This window comes from Myotis yumanensis, unplaced genomic scaffold (assembly GCF_028538775.1).
Source record: "Myotis yumanensis isolate MYYU_CA2020_CCGP unplaced genomic scaffold, mMyoYum1.0.hap1 SCAF_3, whole genome shotgun sequence".
In the NCBI taxonomy this organism is placed as follows: Eukaryota; Metazoa; Chordata; class Mammalia; order Chiroptera; family Vespertilionidae; genus Myotis; species Myotis yumanensis.
The window spans coordinates 190968378-190991837 of NW_027223754.1; the positions used below are offsets into that span (position 1 = coordinate 190968378).

The following is a 23460-nucleotide window of genomic DNA, read 5'->3' on the forward strand; positions in this document are numbered from 1 at the left end:
GCGGCAGCGGTGAGAGTCAGCCTGGGCCCCAGCCGCGGCTTGGCAGAACTCTCAGTCTCGCATGATCAGGGGCATTGCTGGCCTTCAAACCAGACCCTGACAGGAGGAGGGAGGGAGCCCCATTTCTCACAGAATCAGCCATTGTACAGTTTGCTGTCAGTGGAATGCCAGGCAGGAATCCCATCCCCCTGCACCCCGGACCCTGATCTGACACTGGCCTCCCATTTAAATTAATTGGAAGACAGTTTCCCATGATGCCAGCATTTGCAATGACTATTAGTAAATCACAATGACAAACTCTAGACAGAGTAGGGATATTCCTACCTGAACCCGTTTTCACACATGGTCAGTTATATGTTGCTTTCTCTCGAGTTCGAAGAGTGTGTGATGTTAAAGTTGTAAATACTTCATCACAAGGGAAATTAGTTAAGCACTCTGAAAGTGTTTTCACTCTTAATGTGGTATGCAGGGAGATATTAGAATAAGTTTAATCAATTTATCAGTCATTGTATCAGTGTTGCTTTTACATCATGTTTTGCTGTTTTTATGTCATGTCTTTGTTGTTATAGCGTGTGTGACTGTTTATTTATTAATAAACTTATATACTATTTTCATATAAATTTTACTAAATTTCTTTCATATCTGACACTTCTATTATAGAGAAAGGGTAAATAGCAATATTAAAATATTTCCTCTAATTAATTCCCTTTTAATGTGCATGAATTCCATGCACCCGGCCACTAATATGGCCATAAGCCACGTGGTCATAGGGGATGTGCTCCCCAGCAACAGGAGTGTCAGGTGTCCATTGTGCCCTAAGCTCAGGGCAAAGGGAAGGGAGGCTGCAGTTGTTGTTGTTGTTTTTTTTTGTATATATGTTTGCCTCACTGCCTTGTGATTGGGTATCTGCATGCTGTCTGTCATAGTAATATCCATCCATTTTAAAGTTCATGCTGCTGGCTCGCACCCATCCTTCCCCCCCCAATTGGGATGTCTTAGTAACTCTGCCTAGCTGGGATCCTGGTTTCACTTCCTCCTCCCATGGTCCTGGCCTTATCTACCTAACTTTTTCTGTCTCAATGCCAGTGGAGCTTGAAGGATGCTTTTGTAGGAAAGTTCATAAAATGAACTCAATTCTTATACTACATACTGGATATACTGAGGTTTCCATTTGTTGCACTGCATTTTCATACTTTTAAATGTAATGTAGATGTTAAAATGTACTCATAATGTGGCTTCATTTTCTACTTAGTATCTTTAAATAGGATAAGGCTGTTCCCCTGTTTACTCTAGAAATGCAAGATTTGGGTTTTGTTAGTTTTTCCAAATCTTATCAATTTTATAATTTTCAATGAGAATAACTTTGACCTTGTTGATTCTCTCTACTCTGTTTCTTCTTTTTCTTGATCTTGATTTTTTTGTGTTTTGCTATCTTTATTTGGATTTAATTTCACATAATTATAGCTTTTCCATTTTTAGTTTCTTGAGATGCATGCTTGGATTTCTTTTTTTAAAAAAACTTTTATTTTTTATTGTTGACACTAGTACAGATGTCCCGTTTGCCCCACCTTTGCCCACCTCCACCTAGCCCTCGCGCTCCCTCCCCTTCCCTCTGGCTATCCCCACACTGCTGCATGTGTCTGTAACTTATGTCCATATGTTCTTTGGCTAAGCCTTTCATCGAGTCCCTCCAGGTGCCCTTTCTTCTGACAGCTGACGACCTGCTCCATGTATTCATGCCTCCTGGCTTTGATTTTGTTTGTCAGTTTATTTTGTTCATTAGATTTCACATATAAGTGAGATTATATGGTATTTGTCTTTCACTGACTGGCGTATTTCAATTAGCATAATACTCTCCAGGTCAATCAAGCTGTAGTAAAAGGTAAGAGTTACTTCTTTTTTATGGCCACATAGTATTCCATTGTGTAAATGTGCCACTTTTTCTTCTTTCTGGTAAGATATATTTTTTGAGCAATCAATATTTCACAAGACAAACTATTTGTTATATTTTCTTGTAATTCATTTAAAAATTCTGATTGTTCCTTGGGATCACTTCTTTGTCCCATATGTTATTTAGAAATTTATGACTGAATTTAAAACCACATAATAATTTTTAAGTTTTGGGTTATTGACTTTTATTTTTGGTAACCTGTTGTTAGAAAATTTTCTGCAAAGCTCTAAATGTCCCTCATCTCTATTGAAGTGTGGTTAGTGTGACAGAGAAACCTACCTTAAAATTTTATTTGTTTTCAATGAAGATTTAAATTTGAATACCCACACTTAATGGCCCACCTGCCAAACTTGATGAGTGGCTACTGCAGTTAAACCACACTTGTATATATTTTATATTAACGTTCGTAGAAATGTAAGTATATACTTTTAAATATTTTCATGTAAACTTAAATATATGAGTATTCTATAACACTATATTTTGTGTGTGTGGCTATGTGTCTCTGTGTGTAGTTAATTGTTTGTTTAAAATTTCTATAGTAGCTCGGCCAGCATGGCTCAGTGGTTGATCGTCGACCCATGACCCAGGAGGTCACAGTTCAATTCCCATTCAGGAGGCATATGATCAATGATTCTCTCTCATCATTGATGTTTCTATCTTTCTCTCCCTCTCCCGTCCTCTCTGAAACCAATAAAAATATATTTTAAAAGAATTAACGATTCTTCTCAAACTTTTTTAAAAACTGAAAGAGGAGTGAACTTTCCCAAACTCATTTTATGATGCCAGCATTATCCTGAAACCAAACCCATAAGAAGTCATTACTAGAAAAGAAAAGTATAGGCCAATATCCCTGAAAAATATAGAAGCAAAAATTCTCAATAAAATACTAACAATCCTAATTTACCAGTTCATTAAAAGAATTATTCACCGTGATCAAATGGGATTTATATCTGGGATGCAAGGATTTATATCTGGGATATGTCACATTAATAAAATGAAAGAAAAAACTATATGATTATCACAATAAATGCAGAAAAAGCATTTGACAAAATTCAATATTTAGCATGCTAAAATTCAGAAAATGATAGAAGAAATATATGTCAACAAAATCAATAGCATCTCTATATAGTAACTACTAAACTTCTGACAAAAAAATAAAAAAATTGATTCTGTTTACAATACCATCAAGAACAATAGAATAGAGTGGATAAAAAAGCAGTGGGACATTTACACAATGGAATACTATGTGGCTGTAAAAAAGAAGGAGTGCTCACCCTTTGCAACAGCATAGATGGACCTGGGGATTATTATGCTAAGCAAAATAAGCTACTTAGAGAAAGACAAATATCACATTATCTCACTTATGTGTGGAATAAAATGAACAAAATAAACTGGTGAACAAAACAGGTTCCAAGCCATGGATGCATGGAACAGAATGACAGGTCTCAGAGGAGAGGAGAGAGAGAAAGGAACCAGAAGAGATTAGCCAAAAAACATATATGTACATATGTATAGCCCATGGACACAGACAATAGTGTAAGGAAGGCCTGGGGATGGGGAGGTGGCTGGATGAAAGGGAAAAGCAGGGAGAAAATGAGGGGCAACTGTAATACTGTCAATAATAAATAAAATAATAAAATACTTAGGAATACATTTAACTAAGGAGGTGAAAGTTCTCTATGCAGAAAGCTACAAGATATTGATGAAAGAAATTGAAGACACAAATAAATGGAAAGATATTCCATATTCAAGTATTGGAAGAATTAATATTGTTAACTTGTCAATTACTACCAAACACCATCTATAGATTCAGTGAAATCTCTATGAAGATTCCAATCGCAGGAATAAAACACACTCCTACTTATCTACAACCACAAAAGACCTTGAGCAGTCAAAGAAATCTGAGAAAAAAGATATCACACGTCCTGATTTCAAGCTTACTATAAAGCCATAGTTATCAAATACTGTCTGATCTCATAAGTAGTATCTAAAAACAACAACAAAATATTCATAGAAAAAGAGGTCAGACTTGTGGTTGCCAAAGATGAGAGGTTGGAGGAGAGAGGTATTAAAGGAAGATTCTCAAAAGGCACAAAGTTTACCTAGTAGGCCAATAAGTAAGAGAGATGTAATGTACAACAGGACTGTAGCTAACACTGCTGTAAGTGATGCAGTAGTTTCTGTGTCTGCTGGGGATATATTCAAGACTCTCAGTGGATGTCTGTAAACACGAATAGTACTGAACACAAAATATACTATATTTTTTCTTATATGTATACTAGAGGCCAAGTCCATGAAATTTGTGCACTTGGGGCGGAGGGGTCCCTCAGTCTGGCCTGCTCCCTCTCACAGTCTGGGAGCCCAGGGCTGGATGTCTGACTGATGGCTTAGTGGGCCAAAACCGTCAGTTGGACATCCTTAGCATTGCCACAGAGGCAGGAAAAGCTCCCATTACTGCAGCTGTGCTTGGCAGCTGTAAGCCTGGCTTCTGGCTGAGCGGCGCTACCCGTTTGGGAGCACACTGACCACCAGGCAGCAGTTCCTGCATTGAGTGTCTACCCTCTGGTGGTCAACGCGCATCATCATCATCGTGACTGGTCATTCCACCATTCAGTCATTTGCATATTAGCCTTTTATTATGTAGGATTCGCTGTAGATGAGGCCCCTTGGAACCATAAGAAATGCAAAAAAAAACACTGTTAACTTATTCTCAAATTGCCCCCACTTAAAATCAAATTGCCCCCCCTCCCCCCCGCCCTGTGCGACGTGTGCTGCACCTTGGGAACCACTGGGCTTGACACTTTTCCTCTCTGAGCTTCATTTCTGAATCCATACACATATTCCCTGGGAATTGTAATCTCTTCTCTGCCTACCTCACTGGCTTGTCATGAGGAGGTTCTGAGCTAATACACCTAGAAATGTTTCATCAAGTAAGTGATGTCTAAATGGGAAGGGATTGTTATTTTTAAGCCCACGGGTACCCTCGCAGGTAGCAGGTGCTGATTAGGGGAGGAGGGCATGATTATTTCCTGGGACTGTAGTTATGGAAGCTTTGCAGAGGGTTCCGCAGGTCTTAGAGGGGTGGGCTCTGGCCCTCAGCCCCGTAGCAGTGGTCATCCCTGGAGGTGCTGGCAGGGGGCAGGGCGAAAGGGGGGCACTAGATGGGTGGCAAGGCTGAAGGGGGAGTTACTGTCAAACCTTCCCGCTTGGCACCATTCTTTAAATTGTACATGGCTGTTTTGCAGCTGTTCCTGCTCAGTGCAGGGCTCCAATCTCCTGAATTGGGGTGGGGGCTGGGCCAGGGCGGAGCCAAGCAGGCTAGGAGAGCGGGTTTAGCTGCACCCCTAGCGAGGTGCAGCTCTCTTCAGCTGTGGAGATTGCTTTGCTGCTGTGGGGGGGGGGGGGGGGGGGGGGGGGAAGGTCTGATCCTGGTGGGCCACTCAGGCCTGCCTCCATCCAGGTCTGGTGTAGGGAAGAGAGGTGTGCCCAGCCTGAGTGGAGGGGCCGGGCAGTTGCGGGCCACAAGCCCCAGGTGCCTCGGGGGCGCTGACTGGTGGTTGCCAGCGTGCTATTGTTGTTGGTGCCCCAGCTGGGGTGGCGGGGGAAGAAATGGGGAGTTGGAGGTGCGGGCTGCAGCTACCTCCGAGGCTGGGTCTTCTCCCTGTCTGGTTAGCCTCCCCATCCCACTGGGGGAGTGGGGGCTGGGGTAGGGTGTCAGTGCAGGGGGATTGGAAGAGCTCCCCATGGCTGCTTCTTCTTCCTTCTTTGCAGTCTAGGCTTCTGTTGGCACTCTCCTCAGACCCCAGGGAACTTGGCTCGAGCCACCCATCCCTGCTGCACCCGTAGCCTCCTGCTGGTCTGTCAGTATGCAAATTGGTCATTACTGTGACACCATTAGGACAATTAGCATATTACCTTTTTTTATATATATAGATACCTATGATAAAGTTTAATGTGTAAATTAGGCGCCGTGAGAAATTAACAATAATAACTAATAATAAAAGACAACAGTTACAACAATACATTGTAATAAAAGTTTTGTGAAAATGGTTTCTCTCTCTCTCTAAATATCTTATCATAGTAGAGGCCCAATGCTTAAAATTCGTGCAAGGGGCTTGGCCCTTGCAGCCGTGTCTTCGTATGGATAGTCATTCTGCTCTGATGTTCAGTCTAATTAGCATATTAGCTCTTTATTATGTTGGATTGTAGTCAACTTCCTTTTTCTGATGAAGATGTGAGATGATAAAATTCCTACATGATAACATAAAATGAGGTGAATGATGTAGATACTGTGATATAACATTAGGCTACTGTTGACCTTCTGTCAATACATCAGATGGAGGATGATCTGTTTAGGATGATGCTAGATCAGTGATGGCGAACCTATGACACGTGTGTCAGAGATGACATGCGAACTTATTTTTGTGGCTGATTTTTCTTTGTTAAATGGCATTTAACTATATAAAATAAATATCAAATATATATCTTTGTTTTACTATGGTTGCAAATATCAAAAAATTTCTATATGTGACATGGCACCAGAGTTAAGTTAGGGTTTTTCAAAATGTTGACACGCCCAGCTCAAAAGGTTCGCCATCACTGTGCTAGATCATCAACTCAAGACAATGTCAATGGTTGGATGTTAGCAACAAACCATGCCAATGGTTAGGGATGGACAGTTGAAGGGTATTTTACTGAATAATTCTTTTGGTGTGTGTGTATGTGTGTGTGTGTGTGTGTGTGTGAGAGAGAGAGAGAGAGAGAGAGAGAATTATCTTACTTTATTGAGCATGCCAATACAATTATTCTGGTAATAAATTATTACACACACACACAAATCTACAAACAGACGTATATAGTTACAAAAACATTCAGTGCTTTCTAAGAAAATGCTCCTGAACATGTAAAGGATATACAGAGTCATTTACACAGTTGATTTTATAATCTTCAAACTCAGAAGTGTGGTAACATAAAGTTACTGAAGAAGGGAGTCTCTTTCACGATTCAGGTAGTTTTGAGTTTATATAGGTTTCAATGAGCATTTCAGCTCCTGCAGTTTAGGAAGCCTGACATTACCATTTAAAAATCACCTGATGCAATATTCTAAGTGTAGAGATAAAGAATCCGCTGTCCTTGCAAAAGATTACAAAGCTAGTTAAAGAGAGATCAGTGCTCAGAGGGGCTCCGGAAATGCCTGCTGTGTTAAATAAGGCACACGTATCACACAGAACTCCAGTCATGTCTGAATAACTCTGGCTTTACTTCCTGCTTAACAGAAGTTTAAATTAAATTCTGCCGTGTTCTCTTATAGTTAACAAATTTAGTGACTCAGTTGCTTTGGAAACAAAATTGCTCCCATGATTGCAGGTTGTCAGTTGATCACTGCCATTTATGCTTCTTTTCTCCTGAAACACCTGGACTCTGGCCACTTTTCTTCCTGGTCTTCTGTGCTCACAGACCTGTATCAAAAGTCTTTGTTCTTGTTTGAAATTCGTCATTAACCAAGGGAGCTAAAATCATTGATATTTACAAAGCCACCAACACTGCATATGGAGCAGTTTGTTTCTCTCTGTAGCTCATCTCTAACAGCCAGCACCTGTTCAGGTGGAGAAGCCCTGAAGGGAGATCAGGCAGAAGTGGTTAGGGTCAATCAGGTAGGCAGGCAGGCGAGTGGTTGGGAGCCAGCAGTCCTGGATTGGAGAGGGTGCAGGCTAGGCTAAGGGACACCCCAACCCCCGTGCACGAAGTTCATGCACCAGGCCTCTAGTTTATATATATAAAACCCTAATACGCAAATAGACCGAACGGTGGAACAACTGAACAAGTGGTCACTATGATGTGCGCTGACCACCAGCGGGCACATGCGGAACATGGTGGGCATTGGTAAAAGGCAGCAGAGTGCGGAACATGTCGTTGGCCGCAGCAGAATGGTGGATCAGGTGAGCGGGGCGCCAGGCCAAGGTGGGGTGCCAGTCACTGTCACTGGGGCAAGCCTCTGGTGGTTACTGAAAATTCTTTGCTTGCACAGGTTGCAGTCCTGCCAAACACTCGCACCTACTGCTGGTTCTGCCCCTCTTGCACCAGCTGCCAGTGGCCAGGGCTGGCCCCAATCGCTCAGAACTATAAGCGGGTGTAAGAGGCAGCTGTAGGCCATGATCTCCCCTCAGGGTGTCTCTACCTCCCCATGCTCCAGAGGGTCAATCAGGGCAGCAGCTGCCTCTTGCACCTGCTGTCAATGACAGCCCCACTTGCACCCGCTGCCAGTGCCCGACACTGGTCCTGATCGCCCCTGAGGCCTACTCCACCTCCTCTTGCTCCTGAGAGGCAATAAGGGCAGCAGGTGCTGCACACACCTGCTGACAGCTGGCACCACTCACACCCACTGCTAGTGCCAGCCCCAATATCTCAGTGCTGTTAACCCATGGGAGCCGTGGTGGTGGGAGTGGAGCTGCTGGTAGAGAGGGGACCAGGGGCTGCAGCAGGAGGGGCCAGGTGGGGCCAGAGGATGGGCCAAGACCTGCCCCTGTGCCAACTGCAGCCTCGCTGCCCAAAGTTCCTTTCAAGGTGCACAAATTGGTGCACTGGGCCCCTAGTGCTTCATATAATGTACCAAGCACTTCCAGAACACATTTTTGGTAATTCATTTTGTGTCTCAGCTAATGGCCACACATAATCTTGCTGCTGGCAGACAACAATAACAGCAACAACAACCAAAAGGCCACTCATATGTTTTTATTAATTTTTTAGAAAGGGAGGAAAAGCGAGAGGAGAGAGAGAGAAAGAGAGAGAGAGAGAGAGAGACCACCCATCAGTCCTCCCAAATGTGCCCCTCAGGGATTGTGGAACCTGCAACCTTTTAGTGTATAGGACATGCTCCAACCAACTGAGCCACCCGGCCAGGCCCATGTCACTTTTATAATAAGAGCAGCTAGGACAGGTTACTATGTCTTGCTCATTCTCCACATTTTTCTTGGTGATGCAGAAGTTATCACCACAAGGGCAGGGTAGAAATAGGTCTCCAGGTCCTCAACCTATCCATCCACCTCATCAATGGTGAAACATTGCCATTGCACTGAGGCCAGATGAGGGCCCACAGGGCCCAAAGGGATAGGGATGGGTCTAACTTCCCGGATTCCTGCCCCAGCAGGGTGTTGTCACCACGGACCAGCACAGGAACTATCACTGCAGAATAGTTTTGGAAGAACACTGTTACTGGAAGTAACTGTGTCTTTTTTTTTTTTTTCAACTCATCAACATGTTGCTGCAAAGGTTGCTGCAAATGTTGTAATCCTTCGCTGATCATATGGGTAACTTTAATGCTGCATTCCATGGGTTGATCTTAGGCCATAAGTTTTGCAAAATAAGAGTTGCTTGAACACAAGCACTGTGATACCACAGCAGTCTCTCTGGTAACCTAGATGGCTCTTATGTGATTAGTAGGCGGTTAGCACATACAGTGTGAATACACTATATCCTCTTTATTTTCTTATTTCTCCTGTATGAGAAGATGGATGTTAGTTGAACCTATTGTGGCAATCATTTTGCCATACATGCATATCAAACCATCGTGCTTTAAGTTTTGTTTCTTTTGATGTTTATGTGTCATTTAACTTGTTTTTAAAAATCTTCTTTTTCTGCCCTTCCCATTTTTTTTTAGTAAGGGACATTTTTAAAATTACCTTTGTTCTCCCCCTACATAGTTAGATATGGGCTTTGTCATTTACAACAACTAATCCTAATTAAAATAGAGATGGTTTTGATTAGAAAATGAACCAACAAAAAATACAATGAATACCTATATAATAATTTAATCTCTGTCATGGTGCTATAGTTAAACATTATCTAATGTTCTATCCATCACAGAGACAATCTTTTTTGCAAGGGAAGTCTAACTAACATTTAAGAATAATAAAATGAATGAAGCGATTTTTTTAAAGAACTAGGGCAGTGAAATTGAGAAGGTAAGTGTGGGAATTAATGCTTGTTGTGACAGTTATCATAAAGGTGAAAACATAGTAATTCTTCAGACCATTGGAGACAAATGTCATTAAATAACTATAGTTAATGGGATTATGATTTTAGAAATTTTCCCATTATAATAGAAATTCCATAATGAGAGTATAAGGAAAAGAAGTATGTAATGCCAGGATTCAGTAACCTGATTAAGAGTAGAATTTAAACATCTGAGATACACCTAACAAGGCCTAAGTGTTCAGTGTTTGTGATTAAAATGTAAGTTAACAGCATGGGTGGTGAAGTCTTTTGTCCTCCAATATCTTTTCGAATAAGAAAACATCTTCTCAGAGGCATTGCCAATGGGGATAAACTACAACACACACTTACCAGCCCAAAGTATCCTACATTCTTGAGGTGTTTGATGTTGTAAACCATCTTAACAATAGCCTAAGTGTAAGAATTTCCTGTTAAAACTATAAGTGACATATTTATGAGAAATGTACTTTTTCCACTCATGATTCACTGTGAACCTTCTCGGGGCAGTCTGTGAAGACCACAGGTATTCTTTGCTCACTAGAGAACCTGGTCTCCCAGTGAAGGATACAGAAGGTATGTGCCTCTATTCTCCTGTCTCTCTGTTAGCCTGTCTCATGTGGTGAGAGATTACAAATGCTAGATGTGATGCCAGGAAGGTACAAGTAAGATAGAATCAAGTAAAAGAGAACATTGGTATCTTTATGTAAATAATTTGGGGCAAAAAATGAGAAGGATAAACTATGAACTATGTTGGTGTATATCAAACTATTCAAATTCTTGCCTGTAGAGAATGAATCAAGTGCATGCACACATGCGTAATTGATGTGTTAAGCAAAAACAATTTAAAATAGAATCCAGCAAGAATCACCACAATAAAGAGTTATTTTTATTTTATTTTATAATCAATATAGGTATAATTTATATTTAGCCCAGCCTTTAAAAAGAGATTGTTAAAATGAATTCTCTGAATTACAGCGGCAATATAAATATACACTTATTTAGATTAAACGAAAGCAGTTCGTTTTTAATAAAAATCAGGATTACATAGCTCCCATACAATGCAAATTTAAGCTTAATTATAAACAATCAAAGGACATTTTTAAAAATTGAAGAAACATTGGGAGAAGCAGCACCACACTGACAAAGAGACATTTGTTTAATGAATTATGTTACAGCATAATAAATAAATATATGCTACTTAATAAAATTAATTTACTTCAGAAAGTTACCATATATGCTAATACAACTGATGCCCCATCTTTGGAGCACTCAATCTTCAATCATTATTTGATTTCAAATTTTTCATAAATATTGGAGACTCTTTTTTCTAATACAACATTTTAATTTTAATATAAGCATTCTGATAATGTTAAATATTTTCATGGAATCTGAATTTAAATTAATGACAATGTCATTATTTATGCTCTTCTTTATTCCTCTCTGATTTATTGTTTTCTATGGCTCAAACAAATAATATATTGTCAAATGTAGAATATCTAAAAACTACATCTACTATGAAGCACTTGTTTAAAGATCTAACAAATTTAAAACCAGGACTTTAGATTTTTCAACTTAGAAGTGAGCCCTACTACCCTTTACCCCGCCCAGTTTTCCTGTCCTAGAGATTGCATTATTGCATATCTCATTTATTCGTAAGTACACTTGACTTAGAGCACAGTCTCAAACACCACCCAGCTGCAGAGATGAACAACCAACCTGTAACCTATGCAGAACTGAATTTGGCCAAGTCCGCCAAGAGACAGCAAAGGAAGCCTAAGGGCACTCAAAGCTCCATTCCAGTAACTGAGCAGGAAATAGTAACCTATGCAGAATTAGCTCTTCAAAATGCTTCCCAGGATCTTCAAGAGAGGGACAAGAAGGACCACTCCAAAGGTAACACATTCAATAGACACACAGTATAACTGTTCTAGTATGTGAAGCTGGGGTGCAGAGATATGGGTGAAAAATGCGTTAGCTCACATATTTATCATTTTTGAGAATCAGCGCTTAAAGTTGGAATACAGTATTCTAATATGAAAGCTGAGGGCTAATTTTATTCAGGTATTGTTGTAAGGGTTAGTCTTTGACCAGTAACTCATGGGGCATTATATTTTCTAAACATGCGATGCTATATTCTGAGAGGAAGATTACAGTGGTAGGTATAGGCTTGGTGCCCAAGTTTATGTATTTTATTCTCTGTATGTAAACTGTCTAAACAATTCTCTCTCTCTCTCTCTCTCTCTCTCTCTCTCTCTCTCTCTCTCTCCCTCTCTCTCTCTCTCCTTTCTCAGTGTTTCCTTTTCTTTTCCTGCAGTTTCACCATCGCCTCCAGAGAAGCGCATTGCTGGGACTCTAGGGGTCATCTGCCTTGTCCTGATGTCCGCTGTGGTGACGATACCTATTCTCTGTAAATACATTTTTGTAAGGTTACACAGAACTTTTCACTTTTATGTCCATCAGTGCCTCTGAAGCCCTCATAATGTTATGAAATAGAACTCTGATCCTAAAGTATGCATTTAGACTAAGTGCAAAATGGTAATTCTGAATTTGTCCAAGGTATAAATATCAGGACGATTTTAGAAAGTAGTTTATAAATATATGTACACATATATGACCACATATACCCATATATATATAATCATATATCCATATATATCCATATATATATATATAAAATCAGAATATATATTTTTTATATCTTCAAGGCATGCTTTAGGACACCTTATTGAGAAATACAAATTAATTTTTGAGAAAGCTTAATCCAAATACTGTGAGATGTAGTTCTCTAAACTTTAAAAACACTTTTCCTCAAAATTATCATCACTACATTAATTTTCATTGGTAAATAAATTTTATTTCAGATAATTCTAATCCTAGACAATACAACACAATTGTATTGTATGGTGTACTTAGATCAAGATTAATTTAAGAATTACTCTTTTTTTTCAGCTTTTGTAATATGGAAGCAGAATAATTCTTTGTCGAAAACCGGGATCCAGGAAGGTACATACTTATTTCCTCAGTTCTGATATTAGTATAGTTCATACTTTATCTATAACATAGTGTAGTAAAAAATAATAGCTTTTTGGGAATGGTTACATAAATTATAATACCAGGCAATAAATGTTCATAATAATTATAGAAGAGTGTTTTCTTATGCAACAATATGAAGAAATACTCATTTAAGATCATTATACCCATTGTTGTAGATGGGCTCAACGATAATTTTAGGATTCTAAAAAAGTGGTTTTCTTCATTGACATTCAGGACATGTAGAGAGTGGATATTTTTGGTTTTTTTGCTTAATATGAAACATAAACCAGGAAACAAGAGACTAACCCTACTCTGTGAGTGTGTTTTCTTTTTATATATTGCACAAATGTGTCTATACCTATGCAAATATGTAAATTAATTTTTATTTTAAAACATTTAAATTGTTTTTGATCAAATTTTATAACCTTTCTTCAGAATATCATTGTGGACATTGTCCAAAGGAGTGGTTTACATATTCCAACAACTGCTATTACATTAGTAATGAAAATAAAACATGGAATGAGAGTTTGCTGGCTTGTGCTTCTAAGAACTCTAATCTGCTTTACATAGATAATGAAGAAGAAATGGTAAGATTTAAATGTTTCAATCTTATTTAAAAGTCTATTTTAGTCTATATTTATAGAATTGGTTAATATTTTGTATATATTCATAGTCTACTTATTTTAAAGACTATTAACATGCATTGTTTGACTCTCTAATATTTGTTTACATTTTATGCCATTCGTGCACATTTGATAATTTCCAGTTCTTGCTTTTTAAGAGGCAACCAAGCTTCTATAAATGCTTTTTTTCTAAAGTAAACTTTACTACTTAATTTTACTATACAGCAAGGAAACTGAAGATATAATGATTGTGCAGATTAATTACAAACTTAAATGACCCATATAATTACAAATCATGAAATAGAAGTTGCCAGTCCGCAGTAGCCCCTCCTGTGTGTCTCCTCTAACACTCACATGTGTCTCCTTTAACACTCACATAATATTTTTGCAATCTCCCCATATTATTGTATTTATCTGTAATTTGTTAATTTTCACTATTATATTGTGGTGACATGACATTTTAATCTCCTTTACCCAGAATATAGTTGTTTTTTAATATGTAAGTATTATAAATAATTATTTTATGAAAATCCTTGTCTCTGTTTTTTTAAATATTATATTGTATTTAAAACAATTTATATTTTATATAAATATTAAATAGAATATATTGTATTAATATACTATAAATGTATTTATAATGATATAATAATGATGTATAAATCTATAATAATAAAAGCACAATATGCTAATTATACTGGACAGCCAAATGACCTTCCAGATGACCTTCTAGACGAAGCTGGGGCTCCGAGTGCCAAGACCCTTGCACGAATTTCATGCATTGGGCCTCTAGTACAATTAGATTATTATAATTGAGTATGTACATAGTTAAAATTTATTGTCCTCTATGAATCAGAATTAAATTACAGTCATAAATATATGTGTATGCCAAATTTATTAGATTATCCCAACTTTTTCTAGTTTATTATGTAAATACACATTTTATCCAAAAAATTACATGATCCAAGATTTAGTAATGGCAGAACGTTCATTTCTATACGTTCTGATCATTATATAAAAGTATCATTTTGACATAAATAGGCATTTTTCTGATTGCTAATGGATAGAACACTTCTTTCTGGGCACTAGTTCTTATGGAATTATGTATCGAGAGAATGAGAGGTGCTTGTTCATGTCTCCCTACCATTTCTCCTGTGTGCTGCCTGTTATTTCCTTTCCTAGATATTGTTGTATTTCCTATATGAGCTCTTTTTTAAATTTATAAGTACAAATAGTGTTTTTGACCGTAACTTACATTTTCAGTCTCATATTGGGGTCTTTAAATGACCTGAATTTATTAATGTTAACCTAGTCCAATATCTCATTTTGGGTGTTAGTGATTATTTTAGAAGTTAGTCAAAGTTTGTGAAGACAATCTGCTATGTTATATGAGAGATACATCCATTAGTTGCCTCCTCTATGTGCCCCAACTGGGGTTCAAACCCACAACCGAGGTAAGTGGCCTGACTGGGAATTGAATCCACAACCTTCTAGTACATGGGAAGATGTTACAACTAACTGAGCCGCACTGGCCAGGCTGCCATCATATTTTCATATAGTTATTTAAACATAGTATCTTTCTAATATATATTTATAATAACTACTTTAAAATATTTTCTAATAAATCTGACATCTTCTCCCAGTGAAAATTAGATTCTATTGACTGATCCCCCCATCAAGTATAAAAGACATTTTTTAGTTTCTTTGTATGTTTTCTAATTTTTGGTAAGTACATATTTTTGATAATATAATATAGTAAATATGGATTCTTCATCTTTCTTAGACTTTTTGTAACTTTAATAAAATTTTAGTGTATAATATTCTCTTTTGAAGTGTGCTTACTCAGTTTTCAAAATTCTCATTATTTGTTTTTATATTTAGTAGATTTATAATCTACTTACCAGAGATTAGCCTTGTGTATGCGTAGCTTAGCAGACAACCAATGATTTTTAAAAATGTATCCGAATACGTCAAGTCAGTATGGCTTTCACCCTCTGCTATTTGATGTTCGTGTGTTTGTGTGTGTGTGTGTGTGTGTGTGTGTGTGTGTAGGGAAGTGTTCATGATTTTGAAATCAATTCTCAAGTCCACTTTGGCTTTTATTTTTTACTATGTCATCTTTGTTTCTTCTATGCATGTGCAAATTTTCCACCCGTCAGTCAAGCACATGCAGAGAGCTAATGTGATCTCTTCTATTGCACTCTTACTTTTACTAGTAGTACCTTCCTGTTATGTTTATGGCGGGCACTGTGCCTGACACAATGGAGAGCACAGCCTCAGTCTAGGAAAAGGATAATTTCCTTCATTTATTACTCACGAAATTTCAGCACTTTGAGCTGAAAAATACTAGTAGTGGGAAACTTGACAAACCCTTCCACTGCTTATCAAGTCTTGTCCTGTGGCAATAATACCATTGATATTTCCAGCCTTCCTCAAATTATAAAAATTACAATTCTTACTCACTGAGCTGAGTTTGGGGGGTAGGAGAGACATGGGAGAAGCATTAGACAAGAAGACCACAAATTTGCTCTATTTTTTACCTGAATCTCTAGAAGCTTTTCCAATAATTAATAATTATAAATTATTATTAATTTTGAATCAACTTTCAGAGCTGTGAAATTGGTATTTTTGTCCATTTGTCCTCTTCACTTAATTGTGCTAATACATTTTCCTAATGTGTCCGTTGTGTAACAACATATTGCAAATTGAAAGACTATAAATAAGAATTAAATTTACTTGTTTTTGCTTTCCATTTTTTAAATCATCATTATTTTGGTTGCAAATTACAATTTACTTAGTTACTCAATATTATATTTGTTCCCATTGAAATCTCATTGCTTGATATATAAAATATTGCCTTCAGTTTTAAACTGCTGTGTAAGAATGTGATAAAATACAAATTAAGATAATTATCTTCAGAGTGTTCAGATTAGTGCATTAAATCAACATTGATTAAAAAGGCAAGTGAGTTAATTGGAAAATGTAATTCCTTTTTCAATGATACAAAATGGTTACCTCTGTATGGAAATGAAGAACAGCTTAAAAGTTTATACATTTTTATATTAAGCACTGGAGGCCTGGTGCAGGAAATTCATTCACCTGGGGGTGGGGAGGAGGTGTCCCTCAGTCCAGCCTGCACCCTGTCCAATCTGGGACCTCTCGGGGTTATGTTCGACTGCTGGTTTAGGCCCGATCCCACAGGGCCATACCGGCAGTCAGACATTCCTCTCACAATCTGGCTCCTAACCATTTGCCTGCCTGCCTGCCTGATTTCCACTAACCACAATGCCTGCCAGCCTAATATCCCCCAAACCGCTGACCTGCCAGACTGATTGACACCTAACAGCTCCCCTGCCGGCATGATCATCCCCAACTGCCCTTCCCTGCGGGGCTGAGGGGACTGGGGTACTGCAGCTGGAATAGGCAGGGCTGAGGGGACTGAGATTGGATGAGGCAGGGGGAAGGGGACTGGGGACTCTGACTGGATGAGGCAGGGTTGGGAGACTTGGGGACTCTGGCTGGGTGAGGTGGGGCTGAGGGGACTGGGGGACTTCAGCTTGATGAGGTGGGACTGAAGGCACTGGGTGCCACTATCTTGGGAGGGCATGTAGGTCAATTAGCATATTCCCGCTTTATTGGCTGTGGGCATCTCCATCTTTGAGAAGGTGTGATTGTCAATTAGCATGTTCCCTCTTTATTAGGTAGGATTTGCAATTTCCTCCATGAAATACCTGCTTATGACTTTTTATTATTTGAGTTATTTGTCTTTTCCTTGTTGACTGTTGATGTTTTTAAAACACATTATGTATTCTGTTCTTTTTATTTATTCTGTTTATTGCAAATATCTTTTCCAAGTTTGTGATATTTCCTTTTTACTTCCTTCCTGATTCTTAAGAATAGATATTTAAAATTTTAACACAATCAAATTTTTTAATGTTTCTTTATGACTCATGATTTTATATTAAAAATGCTTTACAAATATATTTGAATTTTTTCTAAACCTTTCTAAATTGTGTTTCTTGCATTTTAATTTTTAATTCATCTACAATTGGATTTTATATATGGTGTGGGATAGGGAACAAATTAAAAATTTTTTCATGTGACAAAAAAATGGTTATACATTTTGAAACTTTCATCCAAAAGGTGTTTATAAATTCAGTTGTAAATAAAATCATGGTCATGTAAAGTACAGCATAGATAGAGAATATAGTCAACAATATTCTAATAACCATGCATGGTGTCAGATGGATACCAGACCCATTGGGATGTTCAACTCAAAAGGTATACATGCCCAATCAACATGCTGTACACCTGAAAACAAAACAATATTGGATATCAATTGTAACTGACAACTCTTTTTTAAAGTTGCTCAAAAATTATTGTCATTGTTTATTATTACAGGAAACTGCATCCAAATTCTCAACATACAAATTAAAACCGAAATAAAAATAATATAGTCTAATAAAAGAGAATGAAAATTGACTGCACTTCTGCTATGCCCCAAGCCACGCCCAACCAGCCAATCAGAGTGAATAGATGCAAATTAACCCAACCAAGATGGCGGCCGACAGCCAGGGAGCTGGAGCAAGCAGGGGGTTTGGTTGCCCCTGCGATGGAAGGAGCCAAGCTTCCCGGCTGACCTGCCTGGCTATGCTTCAGCTCAAGGCAACAAATTTTCAATTATAGAAGATAAATAAATCCCAGATACCTGCTTTGAGCTAGCCTCCATTGGGCACTTGGGTGGCTGGGAGCTGTGACCAGCCTGCAAACAGTCATCAGCCCCTCCCCCAGGATGGCCACACCTTCATGGGGTGAGGGTCCCTGCTGAGGGGCTTGGCCAGTCTGCAAATAGCCATCAGCCACTCACCCAGACTGGCAAGGCACCCCAGGAGTACCCCCCGACCCTGAAGGGGGTGTGGCCAGCCTGAAGACAGCCCTCAGCCCCTCACCCAGGCTGGCCAGGCACCCCAGTGGGGACCTGCACACTGAAGGGCCAGTGGCCAGCCTGCAAACAGCCATTAGCCTCTCACCCAGGCTTGCCAGGCACCCCAGGGTGGACCCTCACCCTGATCCAGGACACACTTCAGGGCAAACGAGCCAGCCCCCACCCGTGAACCAGGCCTCTTTCCTGTATAATAAAAAGGTAATATGCAAATTGACCCTAACAGCAGAATGACTGGGAATGACTGGTCACTTTGACACAAACTGAACACCAGGGGGCAGACGCTCAATGTAGGAGCTGCTCCCTGGTGGTCAGTGTGCTCCCACAGAGGGAGCTCTGCTCAGCCACAAGCCAGGCTGATGGCTGCCAGCACAGTGGTGGTGGCGGGATCCTCTCCCGCCTCCTCAGCAGCACTAAGGAAGTCCGACTGCAGCTTAGGCCTGCTTTCCGCTGGCAAGTGGACATCCCCCACGCGCTAACAGGCTACCAGAGAGATGTCTGACTGCCAGCTTAGGCCCATCATCTAGGGAGCGGGACTAAGCCAACAAGTGGACATCCCCCGAGGGATCCCAGACTGTGAGATGGCACAGGCCAGGCTGAGGGACCCCCACCTGAGTGCACACATTTTTGTGCATGGGGCCTCTAGTTATAATCACTTAAAATATAAAGGTTAAGAATTTCGTTCCATTCTTCATTAGTAGCCTCTTGTAGGTTTCTCCACTTCTTTAATGGCTTGTGCATCACACTGCAACATGCAGGAATCCTTTTTCTGATATTCTGCTGCCTTTGACAGTTCCTGGTTGGTTTGTTAGACATGCACTCTTGTATTTAAAACTTTGCCTTTTATGGTATCTATCACATCTCCTTGCTCACGAATTGTCATTCACAAATCTTTAAATGGGTCATTTACATCCATAATATCAGCTTCAAATTACTTACTCTCATGAGTAAGGTAAAGGTTATCCTCCTTAATTTCCTCATCTTGCACCTGTTCCTAAGATTGATTTGACTTTCCCAGGATATAAGATTCCTTTCTTCTGAGCCTTCTTCAAGAACACTACCAGATTCTCCAGAACTGGCACTCACTGGAACAACAAACTCTATTTCTCTTCAACTTGCCTCTGGACCTTCGGAAAGTTTGTCAGTGATGTGAACTCAGCATTAACTAAGTGATCCTTCTGTATTTTCCTTTGACACTGTTCACTGGGGATGGTGAGCAGAGATCCAAATTCTTTATTTTTCAATGTAACTTCATTGTTGAAAATATTACAGATGTCTCCCTTGTCTTCTCCCCTATTGACCCCTACCCCGACTTCCAGGCCTTCACCAGACTATTGCCTGTGCCCATGGGCTATGCATATATGCATATAAGTTTCTCAGTTAATCTCTCCCTCCCCACCCACGTACCCCAGCCTTCCCTCTGAGATTCATCAGTCTATTCTATGCTTCTATTTTTGCATCTGTTTTGTTCATCATTTAATTTTATTCATTTGATTCCACATATGAGTGAAATCATATGATACTTATCTTTCTCACTGGCTTATTTTGGTTAACACAATACTCTCCAGCTCTTCCATGCTGTCTCAAAGCATAAGAAATCCTTCTTTTATCCTGCTGCATAGGATTCCATGGTGTGAATATACCATGCCTTTTAAATCCACTCATCTACTGATGGGCACTTGAGCTGTTTCCACACCTTAGCTATTGTAAATTGCACTGCTATGAACATAGGGTTGCATACATTCTTTCTGATGAGTGTTTCAGGTTTCTTAGTATATATTCCTAGAAATACTCCTAGAAGTGGGTATTACTGGATCAAATAGCAGTGCAATTTTTAACTTTTTGAAAAAACTCCATACTATTTTCCATAGTGGCTGCACCAATCTGCATTCCCACCACCAGTGTACTAGGGTCCCCTTTTCTCCACATCCTTGCCAGCACTTGTCATTTGTTGGTTTGTTGATGGTAGTCATTCTGACAGGTGTGAGGTGATACCTCATTGTCATTTACATTGGCATCTCTCTGATGATTAGTAACTTTGAACAGTTTTTTATTTGTCTCTTGGCCTCCTGTATGTCAACTTTGGAGAAGTGTCATTTTAGGTCCTTTGTGCACTTTTAAATTGGTTTGTTTGTCTTCCTTTTGTTAAGTTGTATGAGTTCCTTATATAATTTGCATGTTAACCCTTTATCAGATGTATCATTGGCAAATATGTTCAGCCATGCAATGGGCTCCCTTTTCACTTTGTTGATGGTTTCTTTTGCTGTGCAGAAGCTTTTTATTTTGATGTAGTCTTATTTGTTTATTTTATCATTAGTTTCTCTTGCCCTGGAGATGTATCCACAAACATATTGCTATGAGGGATGTCCAAGATTTTTCTGCCTATGGATTTTTCTAAGATTTTATGGTTTAACGACTTACATGTAAGTTTTTTTAAAATCTATTTTGAGTTTATTCTTGTGTATGGTGTAAGCTGGTGGTCTCATTACATTTTGTTTTTGCATGTACCTGTCCAATTTTCTCCACATCATTTATTGAAGAGGCTGTCTTTACTCAATTTTATGCTCTTTACTCCTTTGTATGCTCTTGCTTCTTTTGTCAAATATTAATTGAGAATAATGGTTTGGGTCAATTTCTGGATTCTCCATTATGTTCCATTGATCTATATTCCTATTCTTGTGCCAGTACCAGGCTGTTTTGATTACAGTGGCTTTGTAGTATAATTTAATATCTAGTATTGTGATCTCTCCAACTTTGTTCTTCTCTCTCAAGATTGCTGTGGCTATTTGAGATCTTTTTTGTTTCCACATAAGTTTTAGAGTGTTTATTCTAGATCTGTGAAACATATCGTTTTAATGGGGATTGACTTAAATCTATAGATTGCTTTAAAATCTATAGATTTTTAATGATGTTGATTCTACCAATCCCTGGACATGGAATATTCTTTCACTTGTTTATATCTTTCTCTATCTCTTTTTGTGTAATGTCCTGAAGTATTCTTATACAGGTATTTTACCTCCTTAGTTAAGTGTATTCCTATGTATCTTAATTTTTTTGTTGCAATGGTAAATGGGATTTTTTTTAACTTTCCCTTTCTGTGAGATCATTTTGGTGTATAAAAATGACAGTTTTCTGGGTGTTAGTTTTGTATCCTGCTATGTTGCCAATTGCATTTATTAAACCTAGTAGTCTTTTAGTGGAGTCCTAAGGGTTTCTATGTACAATATCATATCATCTGCAAATAATGACAGCTTTACTTCTTCTTTTCCAATTTGGATGCCTTTTATTCCTTCCTGTATGATCACTATAGCTAGGACTTCCAGTAATATGCTGAATAAGAGTGCTGAAATCGGTTATCCTTGTCTTGTTCCTGTTCCTAGGGGAAAAAGTTTTAGTTTTTGCCCATTTTGTATGATGTTGGCTGTAGGTTTGTCATCTATGGCCTTAAAAGATTTTTTTTATCAAAGTTGGTTGTTGGATTTTATCAGATGCTTTTTCTGCATCAATTTATATTATAGTTTTTTCTGTTTTCCAATTTGTTTATATACTTTTCTGTTCCTTTGGCAAGTTTGTTAGGATGCTGCTGCTTCTGTTGCAGCTGAAGCCTCTATTCACATGAATCTAGAGGTGTTTCAAGTTGATTCAGAGACCTCTGTATTTCCACAGAACATCGTGGGATCTTCTGGATGTTGGACATGCTGGGCCAGCTGGGTGGGGTCACAACAATTTCGCCAATGTGAGACATGGTTGGTTTGCTTATTCACTAATTGCATCAGATGTTGGTGGGCTGTGCATTTAAACAGTCATCCAACCTTCTCATTTCCTCCTCCTCCTCCCGCTGTGGCCAACTTAGCTGTTTGTATGAATTCAATTACCTAAGTTCTCATAAAAATTTTTGTCTCATAGGATTTTTTGAACATTTTCATTCGATTTCCATGGATTCAACTCTACCACAGAAATAGTAATTTGTCAGTGTGGAAAAATGCCTTAGATTTCTCTTCCAAACCGTAAGTTTCTTGAGAACTTATATATTTTATGTCTTCATGCTCAAAGTCAGAAATTAATCTTAGAAATGAAAATCAATGTGTGAACAATTATATAAATAGGTACAACTTTGGTATAACATACTAATTCAGGTAAGGAGATATCCACTAGAGCAGTAGTCGGCAAAATCGTTAGTCAACAGATCCAAATATCAATAGTACAATGATTGAAATTTCTTTTGAGAGCCAAATTTTTTAAACTTATCCTATATAATAAAAGGCTAATATGCAAACCTGGTTGACTATGACGTGCACTGACCACCAGGGGGCAGATGATCAATGCAGTAGCTGCCCCCTGGTGATCAGTGCGCTCCCATAGGGGGAGTGCTGCTCAGCCAGAAGCCGGGCTTACAGCTGGCAAGTATAGTGGTGGTGGCAGGAGCCTCTCCTGCCTCCACAGTGGCACTAAGGATGTCTGACTCCTGGCTTAAGCCTGATCCCCATGGGCTTTCAGACATCCCCCGAGGGCTCCTGGACTGCGAGAGGGCACAGGCTGGGCTAAGGGTCCCCCCGAGTGCACGAATTTCGTGCACCAAGCCTCTAGTAATACATAAGTAGGTACAGTGTTATTAACTTAATTAGGGTACCCCTAAGGCTTAGGAAGAGCCACACTCAAGGGGCCAAAGAGGTGCATGTAGCTCGTGAGCTGCAGTTTGCAGACTGCAGCACTAGAGCCAAAAAGCCATTATATTAGAAAGTAGGTTTTACGAATATATATATTCAAAAATTGACAAATTAGTTAGTTTACCTGTTTGTATTTATGATGACACATTTGTGTAATTAAAATGAATTACACATGAAAAGTTTCATTTCACAGAAAAGTTTTCTGTATGTATTTCTATAATTTAAAATTTATACTGAAAAGGTCTAGTAAATGCA

The 23460-nt window shown here is 38.9% G+C and overlaps 1 protein-coding gene and 1 pseudogene across 2 annotated transcripts in view; one reads left to right on the forward strand and one right to left on the reverse strand.

The window, feature by feature from the left end:
- The first annotated feature begins 11646 nt into the window (after positions 1-11646).
- LOC139005668 (NKG2-A/NKG2-B type II integral membrane protein-like) overlaps positions 11647-23460 on the forward strand; it is a 28482-nt gene continuing 16668 nt past the window's right edge. The window contains exons 1-5 of one of the 2 annotated variants that reach the window (XM_070407871.1): positions 11647-11836; positions 12258-12350; positions 12893-12946; positions 13412-13563; positions 22445-22545. In XM_070407871.1, coding sequence (XP_070263972.1) covers positions 11647-11836; positions 12258-12350; positions 12893-12946; positions 13412-13563; positions 22445-22545 — 590 coding nt within the window. The remainder of the gene's footprint in view (positions 11837-12257; positions 12351-12892; positions 12947-13411; positions 13564-22444; positions 22546-23460) is intronic. The other variant, XM_070407872.1, reaches the window with a different exon arrangement.
- On the reverse strand, positions 19347-22311 carry LOC139005376 (syntaxin-7 pseudogene; annotated as a pseudogene).